Genomic DNA, 25,702 nt, shown 5'->3' with positions numbered 1-25,702 from the left:
GTATGAGCCTTGGCTGAGGCAGCCGCACGGGCAGGAATTTTGCCACATAATTGGAAAGAATAAAACCAGGAGCAGCATCTTCCATTTTACAGCAATGTTTGATCTACACATGACCCTGGGGCAGAGCAGGAAGGGGGGAAGGAAGGAAAAATGGTGGGAGATGGGATATAACTGCTGAATTTATCTGCAAAGGCAGAGGGGTTGGACCCCCACAGGACTTTGGGATTACTGGCTGCCTGGAATATGCAGTGCCCAAGGAAGGACAGTGTTTTCCTGACAAAGCACTCCTCCTGCCCACTCCTCCAGCACAGATGGTGGGTTTTTAACTCACCCTGCCTGTGTCAGGGCAGCTGGGCTGGGTTTCAGGATGAATCATCTGCTCTCGCAGCCAAAACAGGGACATTTTGTTGGGATGCAGAACAAGCCATTAAAAACACAAAGCATCTGGTCACCTTTATTAAATGTATTAAGTGAAAAGGCAGCCATCCCATAGGCTGCCATGTACGTGAGCAGAGCACTTAATTGTTGGAAATTTAAGAAGATTCAAGTTGTAAAATAAAAATGTATATGGTAGCTTAAAGAAAATACATTATTTATTAGCTGTGACATTTCCAAAAATTAAAATGCACAAGCTAAATAGTGGTGAGCTTGCAGTTTAGGATAGAGTTTCAAAACATCTTCTGTCTTATTTTTTCTGCGGATGTTTAGGGTCGGACTCAACAGTCATATTGCATATGTCTGGCTCCAAACTCAAATGACAGTGTTGTAAAGCTGTTATTGGGTATCAGAGTACTTGTGTGAGGTGCTGCTGTGATCCCCTGGGGCGATGGCTCTGTTTTACCTCTGCAGGTTCTGAACCACTGTGCAGAGCTGGATATGGATTTGACTGAGGGATGCACAGCCCAAACCTGGCAGTTCTTGGAGGCAGCATACAGGGCAATGAGAACAGGATAATGGTAGAAGAGACACAATAAAATCCTCCCCAAAATCACAGACCTACTCCCCATTGCTCCACAGGCCTGCTGGGAATATTTTGCTTCCTGCATCCCACTTGTAAAGGAGGATAAAGGCTGTGTCAGTTTAACTCAGATGATTGCAGGGAATCATCATTACAAGCACACCAAGAGGGCACTTCCCTCCAACTGGGACTTTTAACATATTTGAGGGTTTCCTCTTAGCACTGAAGTGGTGAATTGCCAGAATGCTCTTCTGAAGAATGGTTTTGTAAAGCTGTTCTGCTGCCATCTCGTTTGTGACCAGAAGGGACCTGGCAAACACACACAGGGAGTTCACAGATCAGTCCTAAAAAGCACCAGGGGAGAGTCTCGAATGGTGGAAATTGGATTCTTGTTCCCATGTGGAAATGGCTGCTGCTTGCAATAAATTATCTGGATGCAATTATGGGGATGGTGAGAGGGGTTATACTGACTTGTACCTCCCCCTCCTTTCAAATTCTGCTCCAACATGTTCTCCTATAAGTCCACTGAACTCAGGTGTGCAGGAGGGACATAAAAGAAAACAGGACTTGCCACGTCCTCTCCCTCTTCTTTTGTTTTTGGTCCATTGAATTTTATTCCTGTAATTCAATAAACGTGGTGGAGAAGGCCAGAGGACATGAATTAAATATGACAGGAGACCACAGGAATCCTGACCTTGTGTCTCACAAGGAAATCTTGAAGCCAACCCCCTGCACGTACCTATCAGCATTTTAGTTGCTGAAATCATTATAAATGCTGTTTAGATACAAGTAAACTCACCTTCTCCATTGCACAGCTAATTGCAGCTTCCCTGAAAGCTGTGCCTATCTAGAGACCTCATCCCTTGCTATGCCTTTGTTTCTTTATGGATGCTTTGTTTTCTTCTTTTGAAAAATGGGTTTCACTTCAAATGCTTCCATTCTGTGTGTTGTGGCAAGGAGAGATGTAGTTAAAACATTTCTCAGCCCAAGACACTCCGAGAAAACTTTTAACACTTCTCTGTGGAATGTGTGGTCAGCTTTTACTTCAGCGGGCACTTAGGTCTATATTTCACATCCAGATGACAGAACTTATATTACTTTAAAGAGTTCATCTATTTATGCTGCTATTTTTTGAAGACCTGTCTGCTTTTATTGAACCCTGCGTGCTGGCAAGCAGAGCAAGCAGTTCATCACCAAAATGAAAGAATCCATTTTGACATTTCTCTCTTTCTTCACTATATTGGTAGATCCCACACAAGCCAATCACATGCTGCAAAGTATGGAAACTACAGCAGTAGTGATCTCTTATTAGAAAAGTATTCAGCTTTTGGAATGGCTCTTGGATTCCCTAAAGCTTTCCAAGATTTATCCCAGTGCTGTGCATCTATAGCTATCTGCATCTCCTGTTTGTATTGTATCAAAATGGCATTTTAAAAGCACAATTAATGCCTTTCAGATATATCCTTATAGAGGTGCTTATGTGTATGGACCTCTGGCTGGGCTTAGTGGGAAACTGGGCACTTAAGTACTGAAACACAGGCTTCATTTGGGTCTGTAAGTCCATAATTTTGTCTGGCATGCCTGAATTTCTCAACATAATGCTTTCCCTACCACAGGGGTACAAATTGTTCCCAGGGTTTACATCAGAGTAAAACTTTACAACCTACCTGCACATTGAGTAAAAGTCAGCCCTTGTAGCACACAATGAACAGTAGCTTGAGCACTTAGTAAAAATAAGTATAAATTATAGTGCTGTAAAGCTATTCAAATGCACAGCAAATGCACACCAAATTTTGCAGTGGATAATCTCTTGGTCAGTACAAACACCCACACACGGACTCAGACCAGTCTTAGCCTGCTCTGTGCCTACTCACTGAATAAAATGGCCAATTTGCTGTTCCATAGAATGAGAAGGACCATGATTATGGTCCTTTAGGGGTCATAAACACTTAGAGGTCCAGTCTGTTGAATAGTCCAGCCCTAGCAGGCTTCCTTCTGGCACATACCATAGCTCTTGTTCCCTGGAAAAAAACATACAGAAAAAACAATCTTTATATTAAGAAAAGTGGAAGCCTGTTCTCCTATCCTACACCTTTAAAATTCTCTCTGTTGTTTAAAAGAAAAAAACAGAGTAAATAGAGAGGAGCACCTTATCTTATCTTCAATTGAATTTTCCCTGAAGGACCCAAGTCCCAGGCAGGTCTGGAGAAATTGGAAGCATCATTGCCTGTAGGTGTTTTCTAAACACAGGGTACAAATTTATCAGTGTATTTCCTCTCTTCTACATACTAACTTTCATCTTTATTCTAAATGTATCATTCTTCACCACTTCACAAGGAAGCGGTGGAAAAAATGGATGAGACTTCTTTGTGTTATAAGCCCGTGGTTGGGTAGTAAAATTATTTTATAAATTTCACAAAATTCTTAATATAAAAAATGAACGTAAGGCTGGCGATAGAGGATCTGGTTTGGGGGCTTTAACTCATTTAAATGATCCATTTCTCTTTGAGATAATTCCAAAAGTGCTTCAGTGGAAGCTCATCGCAGAGCAACAGGGCACCTCATCAAAAGGTTTAAAAAGAAAAGACGAGGGGAAAAAATCTTCAATAGAGCCTGTGTCCTTTTATCCTTGATTTACCGAGCATATCAGTTACCCCCCTTTGTTAAGAGCTCTTTTCATTTCTAGGTATAAAATAAATTCAACCATTTTATCAAGATGTTCTTGTTACCAGCCACCAGTATAAATTTTACTTGCTGTAGGTGGGGGAGAGGTTTCCTGGCACAGCAGTTGTCCAATTAACTGGAGTATCACAGGCAACAGGAATGGTTTGCAGGGTCTGGTTTCATGAATTACCTGGGTGCAGGGGGAAGATGAATTTTCTCCTCTCTGGTTTCCCATTTGTGTCCCTGACCCAGCGTCTCAAACCCACAGAGAAGGGCGAGGAGCAGAGGCAGAGGTGACGAGGAGAGGCACCCTCACTGTGCAGGTGGGTCTGAGCAGGGCCTGCAGCTGGCAGGGCATGAATTATTAATTGATAATAAAAGTAAAACAAGTTGTCTTAGAAGTTGTGGAGCTACAAGAGCCTTGTTTGCTACAAGAGCCTCTCCTGCCCTGCCACAGTAATGCTGTCAGGCCTCCTTTGATGCTTTACCTGGCCAAGAACCCTCAGGTGGGCTCAGGGACCTCAGCCTCAATCCCCTGACTGCACAACCAGGTTCAAAGTACCATGGATCACATTCCCTAAGAAAGAAAAGGGTTTTGCCTGAACAGAAGTTGAATATTAAGTCAAGTTATAGAAGAAACTGATTCCAATTCTCCCAGCCTTTGAACTCTTTCATGGTTATTGGTTTTTTCCTTTGTTTCACCTCAGTTATCCAAAAGTTCCTAGCAGAGTTGATTTTAAGAAGTTTGGGAGTATCCCACTGTAGTCCTGAGTAATTCCTCAGCCACCCCTGAAGTAAAGAGACAGACAGGGGAAGGACCAAGCCAGCAGGAGAACTGTCCTGCTGATCCCAGGAACAGCTCAAAAGGGAAGTCCCTGCTCGGATACAGGGAGCAGTGAGATGCAGCTGAGGAGTCACCAAAGGGACCTGGCACATTCAGAGTGTTCTGAGCAGGTTTGAGAGGCTCTTTTTGTCAAAGCCAGCAAGAAGGAAATGCAGTCTCTTTGATAGCAGATATCAGTGTCAGTTTTAGGTCTGGAGGTGATGTGAAAGGCAGAGATATGGGAAGTTCAACTAAAGTATCCTTAAAAATTTGAAGATGTATCTGTGCTGTGGGAAACCATGATGGAAGTCAAAAATTACATTCACCTGGTATTTAAAAAGTGAATATAAAAAAGTCAGCCAGAACAACACAACCAGGTCCTTTACACTAATATGGCTGCATCCCAGATCCCTCTTTCCTGGTTTTGGTCTCTGAGGAATGTACCCTCCTTTGAATTTGCATTTTCTTGGTATCTTCTAGATAGAGATAAGTGTGAAAGCTCAGCTGATTGTTTTTTGAAGCTTACAAATTACTTCACAAGTGGATGTGGAACAAGAAGTGGGTCTCAAGTAGGCAACAAAGCCTCTCTGTTCCATACAGCCCAAGAGTGAGCTGGGAAAATGTTTTTTGAATGAAGGAAGCAACACTTTCCCTTTGGACAGTTTTCCTGTCATCTGGGCTACAAGTTGGAAGGTCTGAGTTCACAAACAGAAATCAAAACATCTCACACACAATGTTTTGGTACATTTTCCACATGAATAGAGCTGATCACAGATCATTTGCACTTACCAAGATTTTTGCATCATCACAGAGCAGATAAAAACTGTCTCTGAATCACATCTTGATGTCCCTTTTCAATGATGGCTCTGAATTTTCTTACCTACTTCTTAGTGCACACAAAAGAACATACCTGTGTATGCAATGGCTGTGCTTTGATTTTTTGTAGCCCACTTGGGCTAATAACAGATTATAAAATTTTTCATCCCAAAACTACTCGGTGTGATCAGTACAGACTGAGAATGATCTTCCCTGGGCTGAGCACTGCCCTGCATGGAATGACTTGGTCTCAGTCCAGCTCCCTGTGGATCAGTGTGTACATCACAATCCCCATTTCCATCAGCAGCCACCAGCAAATTTCTGGCACATTGAGCCTTTTTACCATTTTCCCTTCACAAACCATTGCTTCAGGTCAAGCCTGGTGACGTGGCTGTGTGATCCATCTCAAGGTCCCTGTGGGGCTCTTTCTGGGGACAAAGAGCACAGGTACTGAGAGCTTTTGGAACAGCAGCCCTCATGAGCCACCCAGCTCGTCCTGCACCTCTCCCAAATGGCAGGTGAGGCTGGAAACTCAATCCAGCTGTGAGGTGACACTGCCACACGTCATTCAGGGAACAATGGACACAACCTCAGTGCAAGGGAGCTGGATGTGAGCTAAGCCAGGATTTCAGTAACTACTCACAAATGTATTCTCCTGGCTCTGCTGAATTACAGGAGGAGATAATCTCCATTCCAGTGCCAACAGGGAAGATCATTATGGGGAGGCCACCTGTGTATTCCAGCCTTTCAGACCAAGCTGCTCCCCTATTGATTTTGATATCAGTGTTTTATATCAGTTTTATAGAGGTTTTCATATCAGTGCTGTCAGTCAGGCCTGCTGCTGTTCTCCCATGAGCTCCTCTGAACCAATTAGGGATTTCTGTGGGAGCTGCAGCATTCCAGAGCCTGCAGTGCCCTTCTGTGCTCTCCCAGAGCCTGCAGTGCCCTGTGCTCTCCCAGAGCCTGCAGTGCCCCTTCTGTGCTCTCCCAGAGCCTGCAGTGCCCTGTGCTCTCCCAGAGCCTGCAGTGCCCCTTCTGTGCTCTCCCAGAGCCTGCAGTGCCCTGTGCTCTCCCAGAGCCTGCAGTGCCCCTTCTGTGCTCTCCCAGAGCCTGCAGTGCCCTGTGCTCTCCCAGAGCCTGCAGTGCCCCTTTTGTGCTCTCCCAGAGCCTGCAGTGCCCCTTCTGTGCTCTCCCAGAGCCTGCAGTGCCCTGTGCCCTCCCAGAGCCTGCAGTGCCCCTTCTGTGCTCTCCCAGAGCCTGCAGTGCCCTGTGCTCTCCCAGAGCCTGCAGTGCCCCTTCTGTGCTCTCCCAGAGCCTGCAGTGCCCTGTGCTCTCCCAGAGCCTGCAGTGCCCCTTTTGTGCTCTCCCAGAGCCTGCAGTGCCCCTTCTGTACTCTCCCAGAGCCTGCAGTGCCCCTTCTGTGCCCTCCCAGAGCCTGCAGTGCCCTGTGCCCTCCCAGAGCCTGCAGTGCCCCTTCTGTGCCCTCCCAGAGCCTGCAGTGCCCTGTGCCCTCCTAGAGCCTGCAGTGCCCTGTGCCCTCCCAGAGCCTGCAGTGCCCCTTCTGTGCCCTCCCAGAGCCTGCAGTGCCCTGTGCCCTCCCAGAGCCTGCAGCCCCTGTCACCCCGGGCTGCCGGGGCAGGAACAAAGGCTCTGCTCGTGCCTCAGGGCATTTGGGGGAGCTTTAGAGCAGCAGAACTGTTGTACCAGTGCTTGACAAGGTCACTGATTGCACAGGACACAGTGGCTCCCGCTCAGCTGTGCAAACTGCAGCCCTTTCTTTGAATTCAGTGGAACTTTTCAGAGCCTTTTATGAGCTATTCCATTTCATTTTTCTCTGCTCACTCTCTTGTCAGTGCACAAGCTCCAGAAATTGTCTGTGACAGCTCAAATTCTGCTTTGCCAGCCCAAGTTTACCTGAACACAACTGCTGCCTTCAGTGGGATTGTCCCAGGTACACAAGAAGGGGTTTGCCTCAGTGTCTGCCTCCACTAATGAGAAGGTATTCACTCACACACAAAGTTTATAATTTGATAAGAACTCTGAGCAAGTCCCAGGTCTTCTCTTTCTTCTCGTATTTACTTTTACTGGGCTCTGCTGCAGTTTTATTTACCCGAATAACTCCAAAGTTTTCCTAAGTGGGTCCAAAGGAACCAACTTGGTACAGAAAGCCTGAAAGCCTCTGCCTTTGTTGCTAGTTGACATGTTTCATGTGTTTTATCCTTAATTGGCAATGTGGCTGTGTCAAATTGCATTTCTCTTCCTGTAGCCTCATTCAGAGCCAGTGGAGCTCAATATTCTGCTCAGACTGAATTATTTGATCTGAATTTTGCAGAGGGATGAACTGCTTGCCAATAGCAGTGCCTCCTTTCATCTATTAGGCTTCCAAATGTATATATCTTTATCCACACTATCTATGGTTCTGTGCATGAAAGTGATGGTAGCTGACTCTCCTGGTAGCTCAAATTGCAAACTGACTTCATTAAAACCTCCTAAGGACAGGATTTAAATCACAGGTTAGTTTTGCATTTTCTGTGCAACTGTACTGTCAAAGATTTTGTCTTTCACAATCAGACATATAGAAATGAAAAATCCTGATTTTGTTTTCTTATGCCAAAGAGCAACTGCAATTTTACCAGATCTCAAACTCTTTTGCCATAGGGTTTTGATTTAGGAATCTGTGAGAGTTTGAAGGGGATCTCTCTTATCTGCCTGTGTGTGATCACCTGGTGTTTTTTGGCTTTGATCCTCTCAGCTGTGGATCCTGCAGCCCAGCACCAAGGTTCACCACAGCTGTTTGCAGCATCAGCCCTGTTCCTTTGTGTTTTCCATCCACATTGCTACTTCCATGGCTCCAGTGCTCATAGCAAGGGGCCAGTGGAGAATTCCTGCTGTTTCCAGCACTTTTAGCCCCTCCTGGACTCAGTCCTTTGGGGTGTGGACACAAGGTCAGATGTGCACTGATGGGCTGGTTTGAAGCTGTGCTTGGACATTGTCCTTAATTGCACAATACAGCTGTGGAAGAAGTCTAAAAGTTTGCAAATAATGCAAAAATATTGGGATTGTCAGGCAGTAGCAAATCTGGGGAAAGATTCCTGTTCCTGAATGACTGGGTATGTTGAAATTCAGTATTTAACAATGTAGAGTGATAGATGATAGGAAAATAATGTTAAGAAATACACAAAAAATGAGTTCTAATTTAATTCCTGCTATTCAGGGAATCACTGTGGGTAGTTTTCTGAAAAACTCAACCCCTCAATGAGTCTGAAAAACTCACATGAATCCAGAGCGCCTGACAGAATAGTTAGAATGATCAGGATGAGAATAAAACAGGATGGAAAAGCCATTTTTTTGGTATTGTGTAAATCCATAATATATCCAAGTCTCAAATTACTGCACACAGCTCGGCTGATTCCTGCTTACAAAGGATAGAATGGAAATGGTGACAAAGATCATCTTTTATACGGAACAGTTTCTATAGGGAGTCACTCGATGAATGGAACTGGGCTCCGCAAACAGATGGCTGAGGAGGGACACGATAGAGATCTGTGGAGCTGGGGATGGTGCACAGAACATGAACAAGGAATGGTTATTTACTATTTCTAATAACCCAGGAACAAGGGCCAACCAATTAAATGATTGCACAGCAGGTTAAAAACAAAGAGACTGCTTTCCACAGAATGCGTAATTAAGTTGTGAAATGGCTCCCATAAAATGGGAATAACAGTGGGATGATTTTGCTTAGAGAAGGGGTCACTGAGGGTAGGGATGTGAGAGGTCTCTCACTCCATGGGGGAAGGGGAAGAAGGAATGCATTTTTGCTACTTATCACAGTATAAGAAGTTTCCCAATTAAAAACCAGGCAGTAGGTTTGAAGCAAGCAGATAAAGATGTTTCTTCTACTTTGTATTTATAATTAAACTGTGGATCTTCTTGCCAGAAAACATCATAGAGGCTGAAGGTATAAATGATGCCTTTTATTTCCTGTTTTAGCTGATGCTCTTTTTGCAGAACTGTTCAGACGTGACAGCCAGAACCCACATTTATTATTGCAAAAATGTCAGGAGGCCACAGCTGTTTTACAAGGTGGATCTTGGACTGTGACACTCAGGCTGTGTGGATAGACCAGAAACCATCCCAAATTTCCAGGAAAAGTATTTCTATTAAATAGCTGGGGCAGAATTGACAGGCAGCTCTGGATTCCCACTTGAAGGTCACTGCCTGGCACTGAAATGCTAATCTGTATTTCCAAAAGGCTCCTGTTAGCCGCTGATCTGCTCTGCCCAAATCTGGGGAAGGAAATGATGGAACTGCACACAGTGTGTCAAAATCTTTCCTTTGCCACAGTGGTAACCCCTATGTTGATGCCTTCATTTTAAAAAAGGCCCAAAAAACAGGGGGTTTTGATCTTTACCAGTGTATTCAGGACTGTGGTTTGGTATTTTGATATTTAGCCACCTTCCATTCCCAGTCTGAACACGAGTAACTTGTTGGGCACATCATGGAGATGTGCCAGAGATGTACTTCTCAGGGATGCAAATAATTCCCACTAATTTGAGATAATGCACAGGATGACTGAGACATTTTACCTTTGAGGATATTGAATTGTGATCTGGCCATGTGTTTTGGAGCATTTTAAAACAGCAGCTGATCAAAGCTGCTTATACTGAAAGCAATGATCCCCACAATGTTTGACTCTTTACAGCTTCCCCAGAGTTAAGTTTAAAATATTCTGAGAGTTTGCTCCCTGCCTAACCTGTATAAATCTGCAGTGGCCTTATTCCAGGTTTAAATTCCAGGTTTAAATTGCTTTAACTAGAGAGAACTTGGTTTCCCAGCTGGCCCCACATTGGACATGAGAAATCCCTCTGGTACAGACATGATTTACCTGCCTTGATAATCTACCTGGTTTACCCAGTCTAAATCCAATTCCCTGAGTTTGGAGAGGTCCCTCCTGGATAAATGTGTTTTGTGATATTCTATTAGGTGAAAAGTGCTGACTGCATAAAGAAATATTCTTGTTCAGAGGTTGATGATCATCTTTTGTACTCTCCACACTACTTTCCTTCTGAATACATTTAATTATATGATGCTGTATTCATTGCCTTGCTGACACTAAAGGGCTCTGCAGTTAAGCCTAAATACTAAACCAGGCAGATATTCAAGTGTTGTAAAGTCAGTCTAGATTTTTTTTGCCAGCAAGTGCTGCCCTGATTTACAGGAAGAGGGAGGGAGGGAGGGTGGGATTTCTTGCCTGCTTTCTTTATTGAATTCTTTTTCCCTTTTTTAATAACCATGTTTAGGTAACTGGTAATGTAGGAATGGATTTTTTTAATTGCAGACAACTGACTGGTATTGGGCATAGTTTTAGTGCAAACTAGAAAACTGTTCCCTGGTGATGAGGGGGATTATAATGCTTGCTGACAGAAATCCAGCTCAGGTTTGCTGGCTTTTAGTATGCAAAATCCAATTTTTTTAATGAAGGTTTTATTTGTGTTTGTTTTCACTGGATTTCATGAAGGGGAAAAAACCCTCCCAAAGCCAGGATTTGCTGCTTTTATTCATCAGTTTTATTGTGCCAGGGCATTGTTCCTTTTGGCTGTGTGGAGCACATTGGAGCCAAGCTGCTGGAGGGCAGGAGAGTGGTGAGATTCTGTGCACCCTCCTCTGGAAAAGATGAATTTCCAGTGGAGTCCCAGTGAGAGAGGACCCTGAACCAACAGGCAATGCCTGGCTCCTGAGATGTACAAATCCTTGCATCCTCCACAAAAAAGCCCTCACAGCTGGGATTTGCTGGGCTGGAAACCATGAGCCCTGTCCAGGTAATTCCAGTTTTCCACATGCACCGTGCCCACACTGGGGGGCTGCACAAGTTCTCCCATCCTGATAGGTTCAAATTATTTCCCAGGCAGCCAGATCCTATCCAAAGGTGCTCTCAAGCTGTGAAAAATGATTCCCAAGGTGCCTGGGCAATGGGTTGGGAAAGGTCCCTTCTGGGAGGGAGGATGGATGGATGGATAATTATTGCTCTGAAACCCATTCTAGCCCAGGGACCATAGGGTGAGTACTCCTTGTTTTTTTGGGGGGGGGGGGGGGGTTGGGGTTTTTTTTAATAAAAGTAACCCAAATATACTGTTAATGCATTCAGGTCAATTCTGAGGCTGTGCAGTGGGAAACAGAGGAACCCAGGCAGGGAGTGAGAGGTTCTGGGGACTGAGAGGCCAAAAATGAGAACAAATGGTCCTGGATCTTCTGTGGCCTTGATGAGGGAGTAATGTGAGTAACAGGCCACAGCAAATATATTTGGGATTATAAAAAAGGAATCTGTGAAATTTAACCAGATTTTGTACAGTTTGGAAAATAACAACTACAGTTATTTTGTGGTAACTTTTACTCCCCTCTCACTCAGAGCTCAGAGCTTTGCTAGCAAAGACTATGATCAGTAAAGTAAAATTAAATTGTATCTAATAAAGTACTGTAGGTACTTAAAATTGACATTATTTATAATATTTTGCTTACTCTCTATTTATAAAAAATGAAGTTTCCATTTTGTTTGTATTCTGCTGAATACTTCTGATCCATCATCAAATTTAAGAATTAGTATCAGGATGAGTAATTCTGGACTTGGCATTTACTGTGAAATTTACTGTATGAATTAGCATATTAGCAGAAATTCAGAGGTGAAATAAAATGCTGACATCCATTTGTAAAGGTTTGTAAATCCCTGTAAGGTTATAGGAAGCAAAGGGGAGGTTCTGCTCATTCCCAAAGGGATCCGTGCTTGGCATCTCTGTGTTTTGCTGAGAGAACTGCAGTGTCACCGGGGTGCAGGCTGGGGAAAGCTTTGCAGATGGCTCCTGGAGGGGTTGATGATTTCGTGAAAGACTCTGGCATTCAGGCTGCCAATGGTTCTGTCTTTGGATGAGTCATGAGCTGTAGAGTCACTTTTTTAAGGGTAGGAAAACTCTTTCCCATCCTTTCTGCCTTCCCCTGTCTTTCCCATGAAAAGGGCACAGGGAGAAGGAGATTGAATAAGATCACTGGTGGTTTCATTTTGTCCTTTTAGATGTGTATCAAACCCCAGCACAGCTCCATCACATCGTGTTACAAGGTGGGCAAGGGAACTTCTGTCAGTGCTCAGTCACAGCAATCACCTGCACACGGAGCCCTTGGCACAGGAGCCTTCCCCAAGGTTTCACTGCATTTTTTCATTAGCACCAATAATAGCCTCTGCAGGGAGTAATTAGTAACACCCAGAGGGGAGAGGAATTCTGCCAGAGGACATCATTATGTCTGGAAAACTAAAGATGCTGTGTAGTAAGGTCATGAATAAATTGTTTGAGTCCAGGGTGGAGGACAAACCCGGTGCAAGTACAAAGTTTCCCCCTGCTGCTGATCCGCTGATGAAGAGCACAGTAATTTCCACTGAACACCATTAAGGAAATTAGTTTCTTCTGACAGTTTGTGTTGCTGGATACCATATGTTTACCTTGAGGGAATGTTTGTGGAGAACCACTTTGGGTTAATTGTAAATGTCACAATTAAATAAGTAAATATAGAGGAGTGTGTCTGTGATGTGCATCAGTGCACAGCCACCATGTCCCAGCACACCGGTGTCCCACGTGCTGTGTGTACACAGAAATATACATTTGTAGGTGCTAAATCCATACTGATCAGCTTATCTGGACACACAGGCCCCAGGTACAAACAGCAGCAGCCCTTGGCCTCCCTGATCTGCGGATCAGCACACACAGGAGCCTCTGCCCTCCTTTCCACCCAGTGCTCTGGGAGCCGAGCTGGAGCATCCCTGGGCTGGAGCCAGGGGCTGCTCCTCTGATTCACCTGCCCAGCCTGGCGAGGAGGGGGCGAGGGAGGGATCAGAGGGGGTGTCAGGAATCTCTGATTAGCTGGAGTCCCACTGCACATTACCAAAGGTTCCAGGATTTTGCCTTTCAGCGCTGTCAGTCGCCCCCAGTAACCTGTGGGAGTTGAGGAATTTCAGCACCTCGGCAGATTAAGCCTCCAGAGCAAAGCTGTCACCCAGGTCTTTGTCATGCAAACTTGAGGCCAGGTTCAATAACATCCCGTTCCTCTTCTGCATTGCGGAAGCCTTGAAAATTGATTTTCTGTTTTGCCACTGAGTTCAGTGGAACCAGACTTCAGCCCTCCAAGGGAATTGTATTCCTGTAGATTGTAGCTACTTCTGAAATCCTTAATTTCACATCCTTAAATAGCAAACTTTGTGACAGACCAGTTGAGGGTGCAAACTTTGCTGGATGTTGTTGACCGCTGCTGGGTTATTAACTCTCTTTATGGTCTGGGATACTCTTTTTTTTTCCCCTTTCAAAATGCATTTCACAGACTTCAAGTCCTAATCCAAAATGCACAGGAATAAATACAAATTTGTGTATTGATCACCAGAAAACGATTTTTAAGGGAGTTGATCACTGCTTATAGCAGGAATGCATTTTTAAAAGAAACAAGAACTGTAACATTAATCCAGGGAAAACAGTTTCTGAAGCAGCCAGAGCTTGTTAACACAGCCAACACCTAAGGCAGCATTGTGTCTTTAAGCTCTACTAATATTGAACAATAATAATTTTGGTGGAGAAAAATCTTCCCCTCTCCCTGAACAGAAACAAGACAGATTATTGACTGCCATCTAGAAAGATGGATGCTGTGGCCCTCGGAGTCTATTAATATTTGATGCTGATGGATGTGAGCTGGCAGCCTGAGTTATTAATGGAGTTTGGTTCCTTAGACCTCACCCTCAATCCATGGGGGAGAATTCCATAACGAGAACTGGATGCCCAAAGCTCTCAGGGTGCTGGGACGGGCCTGTCAGTTCCAGCAAAAATGGGTGTTTGTGAAGCGTTTACAGGCATGGAAAGTCATAGGTGGGGCTGCTTGGGTCACTGCTACCATCCATTCTGACTTCAAGGGGACTTTTAGGGTCCCAGGAGTTGTAGCTTCCCTCCTCTATCTTCGCCATGTTAGTGTGCTCTCCTCAGGTCTGGATTTCAAACAAGAAGAGGCTCAGAGGGAATTTCTGAGCAGGGGTGAGGTGTGGGACACCCTGTCCTTGGTGGCACTGAGGTGGCCTCTCCCAGGCCGGGGTGATGCAGAGCAGAGAGCAGGAATGTGCTGCTCCACACAGAGCAGGGCACTTCCCACTGCTGGCCCTGACCCCACATTCCCTAAAGAGATTTTCTGTGGTTTATGTTAAAGTCAGGTTTGACCCCTGAAATAAAAAACAATCCAGTGGATAGATTTGGGGGTATATTTTTATAAGATGGCCCTTCTAAGTGAAAATATTGAAAATGAAACACCTTTGGAAGTTTGTGATGTCCATATGGGTCATTCTGATTTGGAACATAGAGATGGAAAATGCCAAGTTATTTATAGCTCAAGTTCCTAATATAGCTTTAACATTTCCAGGGCTATATGTTTGATTGAATTAGCTGCTCCTTCCTAGCATGGATACCACATCCAGGCATTGCACTATCCTCATTAACCTCCCAATCTTAATAGAAAAAAAAAAGAATAATCAACATAAGGAGCACAGCTGTTGATTAATTTTACTAAGTAGGATAGAAATATAAAGTACCATATTGCAAGAGTGAAGATTCAATACACACAATTTGAAATCAGTTTATTAGAATGTATAACTCATTAACAGCTGGATGCATACACTGCAGCATTATCCACTCAGGCAGGTGGTGAGAGGCAGGTGGAATTTACATATCTTTAACAGTACCTGAATGCATTTCATTTCAGAGGTCATTCTCCCAAATCAAGTTCAAAATGTTAATAACAAGGTGTGCATTTATAATTAATAAAATCTTAGAGCCAGTGCTATAGTTCAAGTGCATTTTCCTCTTATGTAATTAAGAAGTTAAGTGTATTTGGCAGTTGTCACTCAGAGAGCTCTGAAGGTCTCACTTGTCAAACCTGGGGATAGAAATCTCATTAAAGCAGGTATTTTTTTTTTCAGTTAAGGTTTGTTGCAAAGTACGTGAGTGGATGGTGGGCAGCCAGAGTGTCCAGCTCTGTCAGTCCATAAAGCCAAGTACATTAAAGCAAATGCCAACACTCAAAGGCTTGAAACAAACAGCCTGATGTTCAGCTTGTGAGAATCACAGAATCTTTAAGGTTGGAAAAGGCCTCAGAGACCACCAAGTCCAACCATCAACCAGAACCACCACTGTGTTCACCATCAAGTCATGTCCTCAAGTGACACATCCACATGTTTTTTTAAGATTTCAGGAATGGTGATTCCACCACTTCCCTGGGCAGCCTGTTCCAGTGCTGGACAGCCCTTCCTGTGAAGAAATTTTCCCTAATATCCAATCTAAACCTCCCTTGGTGCAACTTGAGGCCATTTCCTCACCTTATTGTCCTGTCACTTGTTACCTGGGAGAAGAGACTGACACCCACCTCACTGCAACCCCTTTTCAGGGAGCTGTACCCCTTTCCTTTGGGATAATCCAAAGTGATTGCAGAAAACCAGTGAATCCAGTGCAGCTGTGCCTGGCCAGGGAGCACTGCCCCCAACACCAGCTGCTCTGTGGTCACAGAACATCAGCTGAGACACTGGAAATCCTCCTGCTGCCTCCAGCCCTGGCCCAGATGGTGTTTTAGAGGTGTCAGGATGTGGGGATGTGGTTTTGGAGTGATTGATGGTTGGGCTGGATGATCTTCAGTCTCTCTAACCCTGATGGTTCTGTGGTTCTGTGGTTGGTTAATGTGACTCCCCAAGGGGTATTTTAACTCCACATCACTCTGCTCCCCTTTCCTTTTCAAAGGAATTTTCTTTTCCTTCTGGATCACTAGTTCAAATCCAGATAAGGTCAGTTGTCATAGAAATTATTAGCAGTACCAGCAGTTCTGTGTAGTACATGAAATGAGTTGGGAGTTTCATTCACACAGGATAAGGGTTCCTAAGTGGCACTAATTGGCTGTCTAATTGTCACACACAGGAGAAAGGCAGAGGATTGATTAGGCGTGGAGACTGAATGCCCCTCTGCCAGCCCGGGTTCCTGGAGCTCATTGCATAGGCATGCTGGCAGGGTAATGAGGGGCAGCCTGCTTTGGATTTGCTGCCTGTCAAGGCAGCATCTTTTCCTGCCAGGCCTTTGCAGGGACACTTGTTTTACTCCACCAAGGTCAAAGATAGCATCTTTTACAAACAGTGCCTTCACTCAAAAATCAGAGACTTGCAGGATTTACTTGTGAGCAGTATATTTTAACTGTTTCCTTTCCTTCCCCCTGCAACAAAGTTTTTTCTAAAAGGTCTAAAATAGGATGAGTCACACTGGTGTGAGGGAGAACTGCTCCAGCCAAGCAGATGGGGGTTTATGGTGCTCAGAAATCTGTTCATATTTCCTTGTGCTGTCTGGGTGTCTGCTGTGTGATATACAGGCTCCTGGAGAAACTTGTCACAGCATAGGGAAGCTGACATGGTGCACATTTCACTCCTGATAAATGGATCCTCCTATCAAACACTGAAGCCTCTCACCTGCAAAAATACATTTTGACCAATATCTTTTCCCCTGAGCTATGCTACAGGTCACACCGTGCAATGGAGTTACTTTTAACTTGTAGTAGGTTCACTTTCCCTGGCATAGAACTAAATTATTTAAGTTTGACTCACTGAAGTAGTAAATTTAGGAGCTAATTTGCAATGTGAAAGTCAGGATTACACACAGAGGAAAAGGAAGCCAAAATACCTTGTGTATGTTAATGTGTAGACCCAGCTGTGGGACTCAGTAAGTTTACTAAGGCTTAAACCTTAATTAGTGAGGTTAAACCACAATTGCTTTAAACCTTATTGTGCTCACATTTTAATTCCCTTGTTGTATCAGATGAACAGTATTAGTAAGAACTGTGTCTCTCCTTTCAACCACAAGCTGATCAGTGCATACAGCACACCAGAATGTAGTGTTAGAGCATTCTGTATTTCTGTAAAATATAATTATTTATTCTCCTTTCCCTCCCTTTGCCCACACGTGGATTAGAAAGAGGACAGAGCCCACGTTTCTGTGTTCTGCTGTGTGCCTCCTGTCCCTGACACACACATCACTCCTGGTCTGCCTTCTTCCTAAAGTCACAATCTCATGCAAATTAATTGAAAACAAATGCAGGTACCAGCTACACATCAAAAAGCTCTGATGCACCTGCCATGTCGCTTTCCTCTCTGCCAACCTGTGGAAGACGAGCATGTACGAGATCCTTTTGGTTTTTAACAACCCTATTCTTAGAATATATTTTCCAAGAACCGCAGAGCAATCTCTGCACGGTTTCAGACTGTATATTTTGTGATTAGTGCTTCGTAAGTGATGTTTTGCTTAATGATCTAACATCTGCTCTAGGAGGTTTGTTTTTGTAACTTCCCCACCTCCTGCTGAATGAATGCCAGAAACTTGTCCCTTTCCTCCAAGTCAATCAAAGCACTAATTGCATCATAATCATGGGAAGCAGCGGTGACTGCTCAAGTGCTGAAGGCTCAGCAATCAACTCACAACACTCTGCTCACTGTTAGAGAGAGAAAGCTTCCCTGTGCCGAGCTGGGAATTTCCTGCATGCCAGATCTCTTCAGCTGACTCTGACTTTTGTGGGTTGCAGGGAGATGACTGCACCATTCCCTGCATGGCAGGGACCTACGGCACCAACTGCTCCTCGGTCTGTAACTGCAAGAACGATGGCACTTGTTCCCCTGTGGATGGGCTGTGCTACTGCAAAGAAGGTAAACAAAACTCACATCTAACAGCTCCCTGCCATCAGTGCCTGTCCCTTTGAAAGTGGCACAGCTGTGCAGTCAGGAACTTCACCATTTTCTTATTCTCCCAGGTATCCCAGCTCAACAGGGCTGCAAGTCCAGTCTCTGCCCTGAGCAGGGGCCAGACTTCCCTGCTCTGCTGCAGAAGCATGTCACAGAACTGGGTGTGGGGGCAGAAACACTGCTCCTCTCCAGGGGAAATGCAGAACAATCCTCTGGCTGCTGGGTTTTTAGGCCTTTGCTACCCTGTTTCTCCCAGATTCCAAAGCCACTGGGCACAGGAGTGGAAGGAGCTTTCTGCCTGTGTGTCCTGCAGCCCCTGGCACTGGGCTGTGCCTGGCCTCGGTCATCCCCACCAGCCTGCTCCTGACTCTTGCCTGCCCATCTCCTCCTTGGGCTGGTCTCATTCCTGCTGCCCTGGAGAGGAATGAGACCCTTGGGCACTGTGGGGTGGGCCCTGGCTCTCTGCCCTTGCTGCCATCCTCCTGTACCCTGACATGGTGACACCCCAGCCTTGTGCAGATGTGCTCTGTCACCTGAGCTCACACAGGGTTGAGGATGTGGGTCTCATTTATTTGGGGAAATAAGAAGTCTTGCCTGCTCCAAGGTGACTGACATTTTTCTTGCCACACATGTCCATAATTCCCTCCTGGATGTGGTGGTGAGCACATCCCATGGATCCAGTGACCACCTGAGAATTCCTCCACTGCTTCATGGCACAGCAGCTCTTCTGTTCCCCCAAAATCCCAACATGAGCTATGCCTGTATGACATACATAGGCCCTAAAACAGAAGTGAGGCAAATAACCATAAAATCTGGCATTTCAAACATGAATTAATGGATCACTGTAGAACCCCATTTAATGAGGGTGTATAAACCATGAGTTACTGCTCAACTCCATGACACAGAGCTGCAGTGTAATGAAAGTCATTGTGCTCCTGGTAGTTAAAATTTGAGCCTTAATGGCTAGAAATTATGGCACTGGTCTTATTTTAGGTGTAATAGCTGCTTTATATTAAATAGCATTCTCAAAAAAAAAGGAAAAAAAAAAAGAAAGAAAGAAAAAAAAAAAAAGGTAAGAAACAGGCAGCATCACATGGAAAGTTCTTGCAGTCCTGTAGGTCAGAAGGTCTCCAGCCTGACAGAGAGGGACTGTCCCAGCAGCTCCCAGAAAGGCATCAGAAACCTAAATCTGGTTACAGCCAAGGCTGTGATACCTCCATCTGTGTGTAGGGATGCTGGGAGATGGAGCTGGGAGGTCATAGTGAAAGGGTCAGTCTTTGACCCCAAGTCAGTCCTAATGTACACCAAGAAACTGGTCCTAGAAGCAAAGAGCTGCAGCTTGCCAGCTGCCTGTCCCTCTGTTTTCATGAAAACATCCCAGATGCTGTTTCTCCCCTGTTTCCTTAGGGTGGCAAGGAGTGGATTGCTCTATTCCCTGCTCAAGTGGAAGCTGGGGGCTGAACTGTAACCAGACGTGTTCCTGCAGCAATGGAGCGTCCTGCAGGCCAGCTGATGGCTTCTGCCTCTGCTCCCCAGGATGGCAGGGGGAGTTCTGTGACCAGCCTTGTCCTGTGAGTGCAAATCACAATTTGGGGTGGTTTTCCATCCCCTTAAATCACAGTCCCCATAGCTCTGCTGAACAGAGAGCAGGGGAGGAGCTCAATTTGTCTGTGATGTCTGAGGAAATCAAGTGTAAATAACAGATTGGGGTTCTAGCAGTCAACTGGATGTATTATACTTTGCATTGTATTTTATCAGAGCTATTGCTGTGTTATCTGCAGTTTCTTGAATGTCATTTTTTAAAGTGATTCCTCATTTGGTTCTGTATAGAGACATTAGGCACTGAGTTTCTGTCTTCTCTGTATGTTAATTTAAAAAATGCAACTCAGCATTAAGAGGGACGTGATAGATGATTTTGCACATTTCAGAACAAAAAGCTGATCACTGAGAGGGTTTTTATTTCTGTTCTTGAAGGATGGAACATATGGCCTCAATTGCAGTGAGCGTTGTGACTGCAACCACGCGGACGGGTGTGACCCTGTCACCGGCTACTGCTGCTGCCTTGCAGGCTGGACAGGTAATCCAGCTACTCCCTTGGGGCTTTGGTTCATTTGGGGCTTTGGGGGGTTGGGTTGGCTTGGTTTGCTTTGCTATCACATCAGTTATAGCCCTGGACTTGTGACTGCAAAATTCTAAATAATAGATTGAGACAAGATCAGCTGAACTTGCCCGTATTTAAATCACTCGTGATGGTGACAATAATTGGCATTCATTAAATTTGTATTCAGATGAGTTGAAGATGGCTCCAAACCTGCAGCCAGATGTTAGCCTTCTGTAAAAGCATCCTCAGGAGGGATGCAGATCATCCATAATCCTGCAGAGTTTTTCTCCTTGAACTGCCCTTTCCACAGGGGTGCAGTTGTGGATGGTGAATCCCAGGACCATCATGCCTGGGATGCAGACAGGGCATTTCTGATGAGTCATTACAGCTGCTCCAACATACAAAACTCTGCATTTTCCCATTTTCCAATGGTTCTTGTCACAGGGTAGTTGCAGAGAGCAGATTAATGCTGGTTTGACCGAGCTTTTGTGATTACACAGCAACAGAGAGGAATATTCAGTGAAGTTGGAGAGTCCAGGCTGGAGTTCTCAGCACAATTAGACTTGCACTTGACTCCACACTGATGTTCTCTTTCCAGCTTTTGACAGCAGTAGGGGGCAAGTTATTGACCCAACCATTTCACACTTTGCTGCCTAAAATGCTGGTTAATCTCTCTCTGCTCTCTGTTGAGGCTCTGGGTGGAAATAAAGTTATGTTCCATATACTGCAGAACCACCAGTGGCACTGACAGTCAAAATGCATTTGTATTAACAGCAAGTCATTTGGAAAATTTAATTGTTTTTCAAACAAGTACAAGTTGAGAGGATGCATGGAGCAAGGCAGGCTGATCAGGCAGCCAGCATTTGGGATGGTGTCACCTTTCCCATTGATTTATGCCTTAAACCAACACACACCTTCTGTTTCTGATGGAGAGGATATCCCACAGCAGCCCAGCTCCCAGGAGCACAAAGCAAAAGCAATGAAATTATGCCTAAAACATACAATGGAAATAATCTTTAAAGAATTAAATAAAATGTAAAAATACTAAGTTCTACATATTGTGTACAGCAAAACTATTTTTCTAAGATACTGGGCATGTAACCCTGAAATGGATGTTTTTCCCCCAAGAAAATCCATTTTATAAGCTCACTTGCATCCCCTCCTTCATTCTCTTGCCTTCCTCACTGGCTGGGCAGCATTTATCTTTCTCTGAACCTCCTTGCCATCAATATATCCATCTATCAGGCTTTAAAACTCTACTGTTCATTATTGATGATCAGCAAAGAAACAGCTGCTAGATTTTCCTGTAGTCACTGTGAGCTTCTTCAAGGGAAAAAATGGCTTTTAAAAGTAGAGTAATTTGAAGAGAGATATTTATATACACCTACTCTAAAAGTTTATTACACATCTTCTGGATGTAGCATTCCAGAGGAAACTGCAGGGGCTGACCTTTGCAGACAATGCAGACTGAAGGTGTGGCTTTTTCTCAAAGGCATTTGGAGCAAATACTTTGTGCTTACGCCATGCACACCTGTAAATGGACATTAAATGCAGATACTAGTAATTTCAAGGTAAGAATAATTTCTGATGTCCTTCTTTTAATTTCCATATTGGGCAAGGTAAGTGTATATTAACTTGGAGGGGGTTTGCTGCAGCCCAAGCACTTTATCTCTCAGTGTGCTCCTGCAGTTCTGGAATTCTCCTCAGGATCACATTTCAGGAAGGAAAATATTATATCCCTATTTGAGACCAGGTTGGAGTTGAACAGTGACAGGGCTCTGTAAGGTGGAAATGTTGATAGACAGAACCAACACATGTTTTGTCAATTCTGTTCCAATGTTTTTTCCACTTGGCTTGGCACCAGACACAAGGATAAATTCTGCTCCTACCAGTTTGAAAGTATGTCATTTAAGAAACTCTTCAGCTAGATAATTATATTTTCATATTAAGGAGTATGGCATCAGTGAAAGATTAATCTTATCTGCAGTTGTTGTGAACTGGGCCATGATGTGCATTGCAGTGCATTTTATTAATATGAGGTGATAAATAATTCAGGCTGAAATTTTTGCTTTCTGATTTTGGTACTAATTAGGCATGGCCTGAAAAATATCAGAAAAGTTCAGGATCACGGAACTTCTGAAGGTTCTCCTGCCCACTCACACCAAACAGAGAATTCATGTGGCTTTCTGATCCTAATAGCCACAAACTTCATCTGAAACAGCATATTCTGTGTGTTCATCCCAGACCTGGGACTCCCTCTTGATGTCTGTGTTTTATGTAAAGATCAAGGGGAAGATTGAACCCATTTTCTTTAAAGTGGTTTCAAGATGTTACTGATATAAACCTTCGGGGACTGATAGATGGTAAGAGCATGGAGGAGGACTGGCAAAAGAAGGAAAAAGTCATGTCCAGAGCAGCACACAATGCAAGGTAATAGCACTCTACCATCCTTTTATTCTGTCATGACTGCCACCCAAGACTATTATTCAGGACAATGACCTTCTGTGGATACCAGCTGGGGGAAGGTAATTTTCAGGAGCTGAGTGTCCCTGGCAGATGGGAAGATGATGAAGAGATCCCCACGTCTCAGGCAGGAGCTCACAAAGCTGTGCAAACCAGCTGGGAGCATAAATAAGCACAGAGGCAGCAATCTGCACATCCCCTCCCTGCAGCTCTGTGGGAAATGCACCTGTGCAGCCAGAGGCAGGGCCTGGATCAGCTCTGGGGACACTTGTACCTGGTGTCCCTGCTGCCAATCCTAGCCAAGTGGCACCTGGTGCCACCAATGGCTTTGGAGAGAGCTCAGCAAGAACAGAAGCCCAAAACTACATTGGCAAAATGCTCTCGTGGTAAAAACAAAGTGAAACTTGTTGAAATGTTGGGCAAAATCAGATCTGTGACCTGCTGATGCCATGCAGAGCTGAATTTCCCTCCACAGGAAGGAAATGTGGGATGCAGTGACACTGAGGGCTCAGCCTTGCACTGGAAGGAGTTCTCCAGGTTGGACATGTGTAACTTCATGTATACAAACAGTGCCCTGGAAATCCAAACCAGAGGTGCTCACATCTAGTGCTGGGTTAAAAAGGAAAGGTCTTGCTCTCAGAGGACCGAGTCTTGATTGTTCAGGCTGTTTTTTCAGGATTAATAAGGCTCTTTTTCCCCACCTTTGCTGTAGGTACAGACCCTTCTGTGCTTGCAGCTCTGTGTGCCCACAGATCCCCCAGAGCTCCCAACACACCAGACATTTGTGGAAGAGGTGTTACTTTATGGACACTCAAGTTGAAATGAAAATGCTCAGTGCTAATTACATTTGGTTAATTAGGGGTCCTGCACACACTGACTCCACAGAGGGAATGGACACACAGAAATGCTGCATGGTAGAGCAGCTCCTGGAAGTCCTTTGCAACAAACAGGTCCTGGGGAAGCAGGATGAGTCTCATCTGTCCCAGGTGCAACCTCCTCTCCTGGGTGCTCAAGGGACAAGGTTATAAATTTCAGTTAGGCTCCTCTCAATTACTCTAATCTGAGAGTGGACAGGAAAGGAGCAGCTGCCCTGGTGGCCTTGCTGGGTGAGCAGGATGGCAGTGCTGCTGTGGCAGTGTAATGCTGAGGCTCTGGAGATGACAGCGCCAGCTGCATCCCCTGTGGGATGCAGGATGAGCTTCAAACCCCTCAGCTGGTCCCACCTCAGGCAGCTGCTGGCAGCAGGTTTTGTACCGGAAATGGCTTCCTTACAGATTCCAGCTGGCTGAAACTGTGTAGCCTTTAGCTGCTTCCCTCAGCAATCCCTCAGTAATTACATTAGAGCTGCTGGCCTGGCCTCTGATTTCTGGAGGTGCTTGACCAGAGCCAGGTGAGGCTCCCTGGGGAGGCAAACCCAGGCATTGCCCATCCTGCCCCCAAGACCCAAGTCCATCCGTTTTCCCAGTCCCAGGCTGATCCCAGAAGCAGAGCCACGGGCCTGGCTGCTCATCATGCTGAGCTCTGCTCCTCCCTGGGATGAGCCAATTGCTCCAGGTTAATTGTGGCACTGTGTGCCTTGTTACACTTTCAGCTCTTACACTGGCTTTAAATGGGAAGTGATCTGCAGGGGGATAGATTCCACTCCTCTAAATGCTAAGGTCAGTTAAAATCCTGTTTATCTCAATTCCTTTAATCTGAAATGCTGTCTTATCTGCATCTTGTTCTGCCTTTTTTCTTGTGTGGTGCTCTGGATTTGCAGAGCTGCTGTGGTGATGGTATCTCAGCTCCCCGCTGAGCTGGGGCACCCAGAGGCTTCTCTCAGTACCCAAAGCCAAAGTTTATTCACTATATTTTAACATCCCAAAGATGTGTGGGGAAAATTAGCCTGGTGCTGTAGATATGAGATGGAGAACATAAAAGTGTGCATCCCATAGTTAATCATAAAAGAAGCCCATCTAGATTTTCCTTAATTAATCAGGATGGCAAACACAGGTATGCAAATGATGCATGCTGCTGAGGAACAAACATCTTATTACCTTGGTGCTTTACACCTTCAGGCTTCATTCCTGGCTCATGAGAGCTGCCTCCCTCTTTGCTGTGGAAATCAAAATACTAATTTCAGTATCTTTTACAACCTCAGTAACCTTCCCACAGTGCCAGAACACAGCCCCTGATGGTCTCTGCTCGTGCCCAGCCCCAGCACAGAGGCTGTGGGACTCTGGAGCTGCAGGATTCCCACCTGTGGGGTGGGATGTGCTGCTGGGCACAGCCCAGGGCAGCTCCAAGGGACCGGGCTGCAGGGCTGGGAACATTTGCAGGCTGGCAGTGACATCTGCACTGTCACTCAAACACAGAAACATGCTTCTTGCCTCCTGTGGACACATTAATTCAGGAAAACTGATAAGCCTGTTACTCAAGGGAAAGCCTTTTTGAATTTTAAAGGAGCACTGACCACTTTGACGGGGAGCTCTAAGGTATTTTTAACTTCACTTTCTCTAGTTCTTTGCAAGGAGGTGAAAAATCCTTGAAGGAAAAAAAGCACCCTTTCCATAAAATGCATTTTGTTTGTACTAATATGATTTTCTTTCACTGCAGCTGTATCCAATTTATAATCTTAGGGCCAGATCCTGTCCTCAGCTGTACTGGGTTGAAGCCTAAATAATTCTCTTGTCATTAGTAGATCAGCATCACCTATGTAATGATAAAACTGGGAGCTGGTTTTCCATGCCTATTTCAAACCAGGAAAAAAAAATCTAGGACTTGTTTCATGCCCCTGCAGCTTTTTAGCTAAAGATCCAGAGTGGTTTAGAATTCACAGTGTCATGGGTTGACTTTTTTTTCCCATCAGATTGTTTCGTACCATTGGTTTGTAAGACAGAGCCTAAAATACCAGAATGGAGCAATAGTAAGTTCCTATTAAACATGCATTTTCTAGATGTCTAGTCCCATTATCTACATCGTATTTTGCATTTATCACTTCTGGCAGTCTTATCCCAGATTTTTAAATTAATAATTTATTTCTGTGATTATTCTGTATCCTTACATTAGCTTTAAATGGACAGGAAAACTAGAAATTTCTAGAGTCAGTCTAAAATGGTG

At 44.7% G+C, this 25,702-nt stretch overlaps 1 protein-coding gene across 7 annotated transcripts in view; it reads left to right on the top strand.

Annotated features, from left to right (window-relative positions):
- MEGF11 (multiple EGF like domains 11) overlaps positions 1-25,702 on the top strand; it is a 250,824-nt gene that overhangs the window by 178,545 nt on the left and 46,577 nt on the right. For all 7 annotated transcript variants that reach the window (XM_063169985.1, XM_063169987.1, XM_063169984.1 and 4 more), the window contains 3 exons: positions 17,883-18,003; positions 19,447-19,610; positions 20,014-20,116. In XM_063169985.1, the coding sequence (XP_063026055.1) occupies positions 17,883-18,003; positions 19,447-19,610; positions 20,014-20,116 (388 nt within the window). The remainder of the gene's footprint in view (positions 1-17,882; positions 18,004-19,446; positions 19,611-20,013; positions 20,117-25,702) is intronic.

This window comes from Melospiza melodia, chromosome 15 (assembly GCF_035770615.1).
Source record: "Melospiza melodia melodia isolate bMelMel2 chromosome 15, bMelMel2.pri, whole genome shotgun sequence".
Taxonomy (NCBI): Eukaryota; Metazoa; Chordata; class Aves; order Passeriformes; family Passerellidae; genus Melospiza; species Melospiza melodia.
Note: the sequence above shows the minus strand (reverse complement) of the source record. Positions and strands in the feature narration are given on the sequence as shown.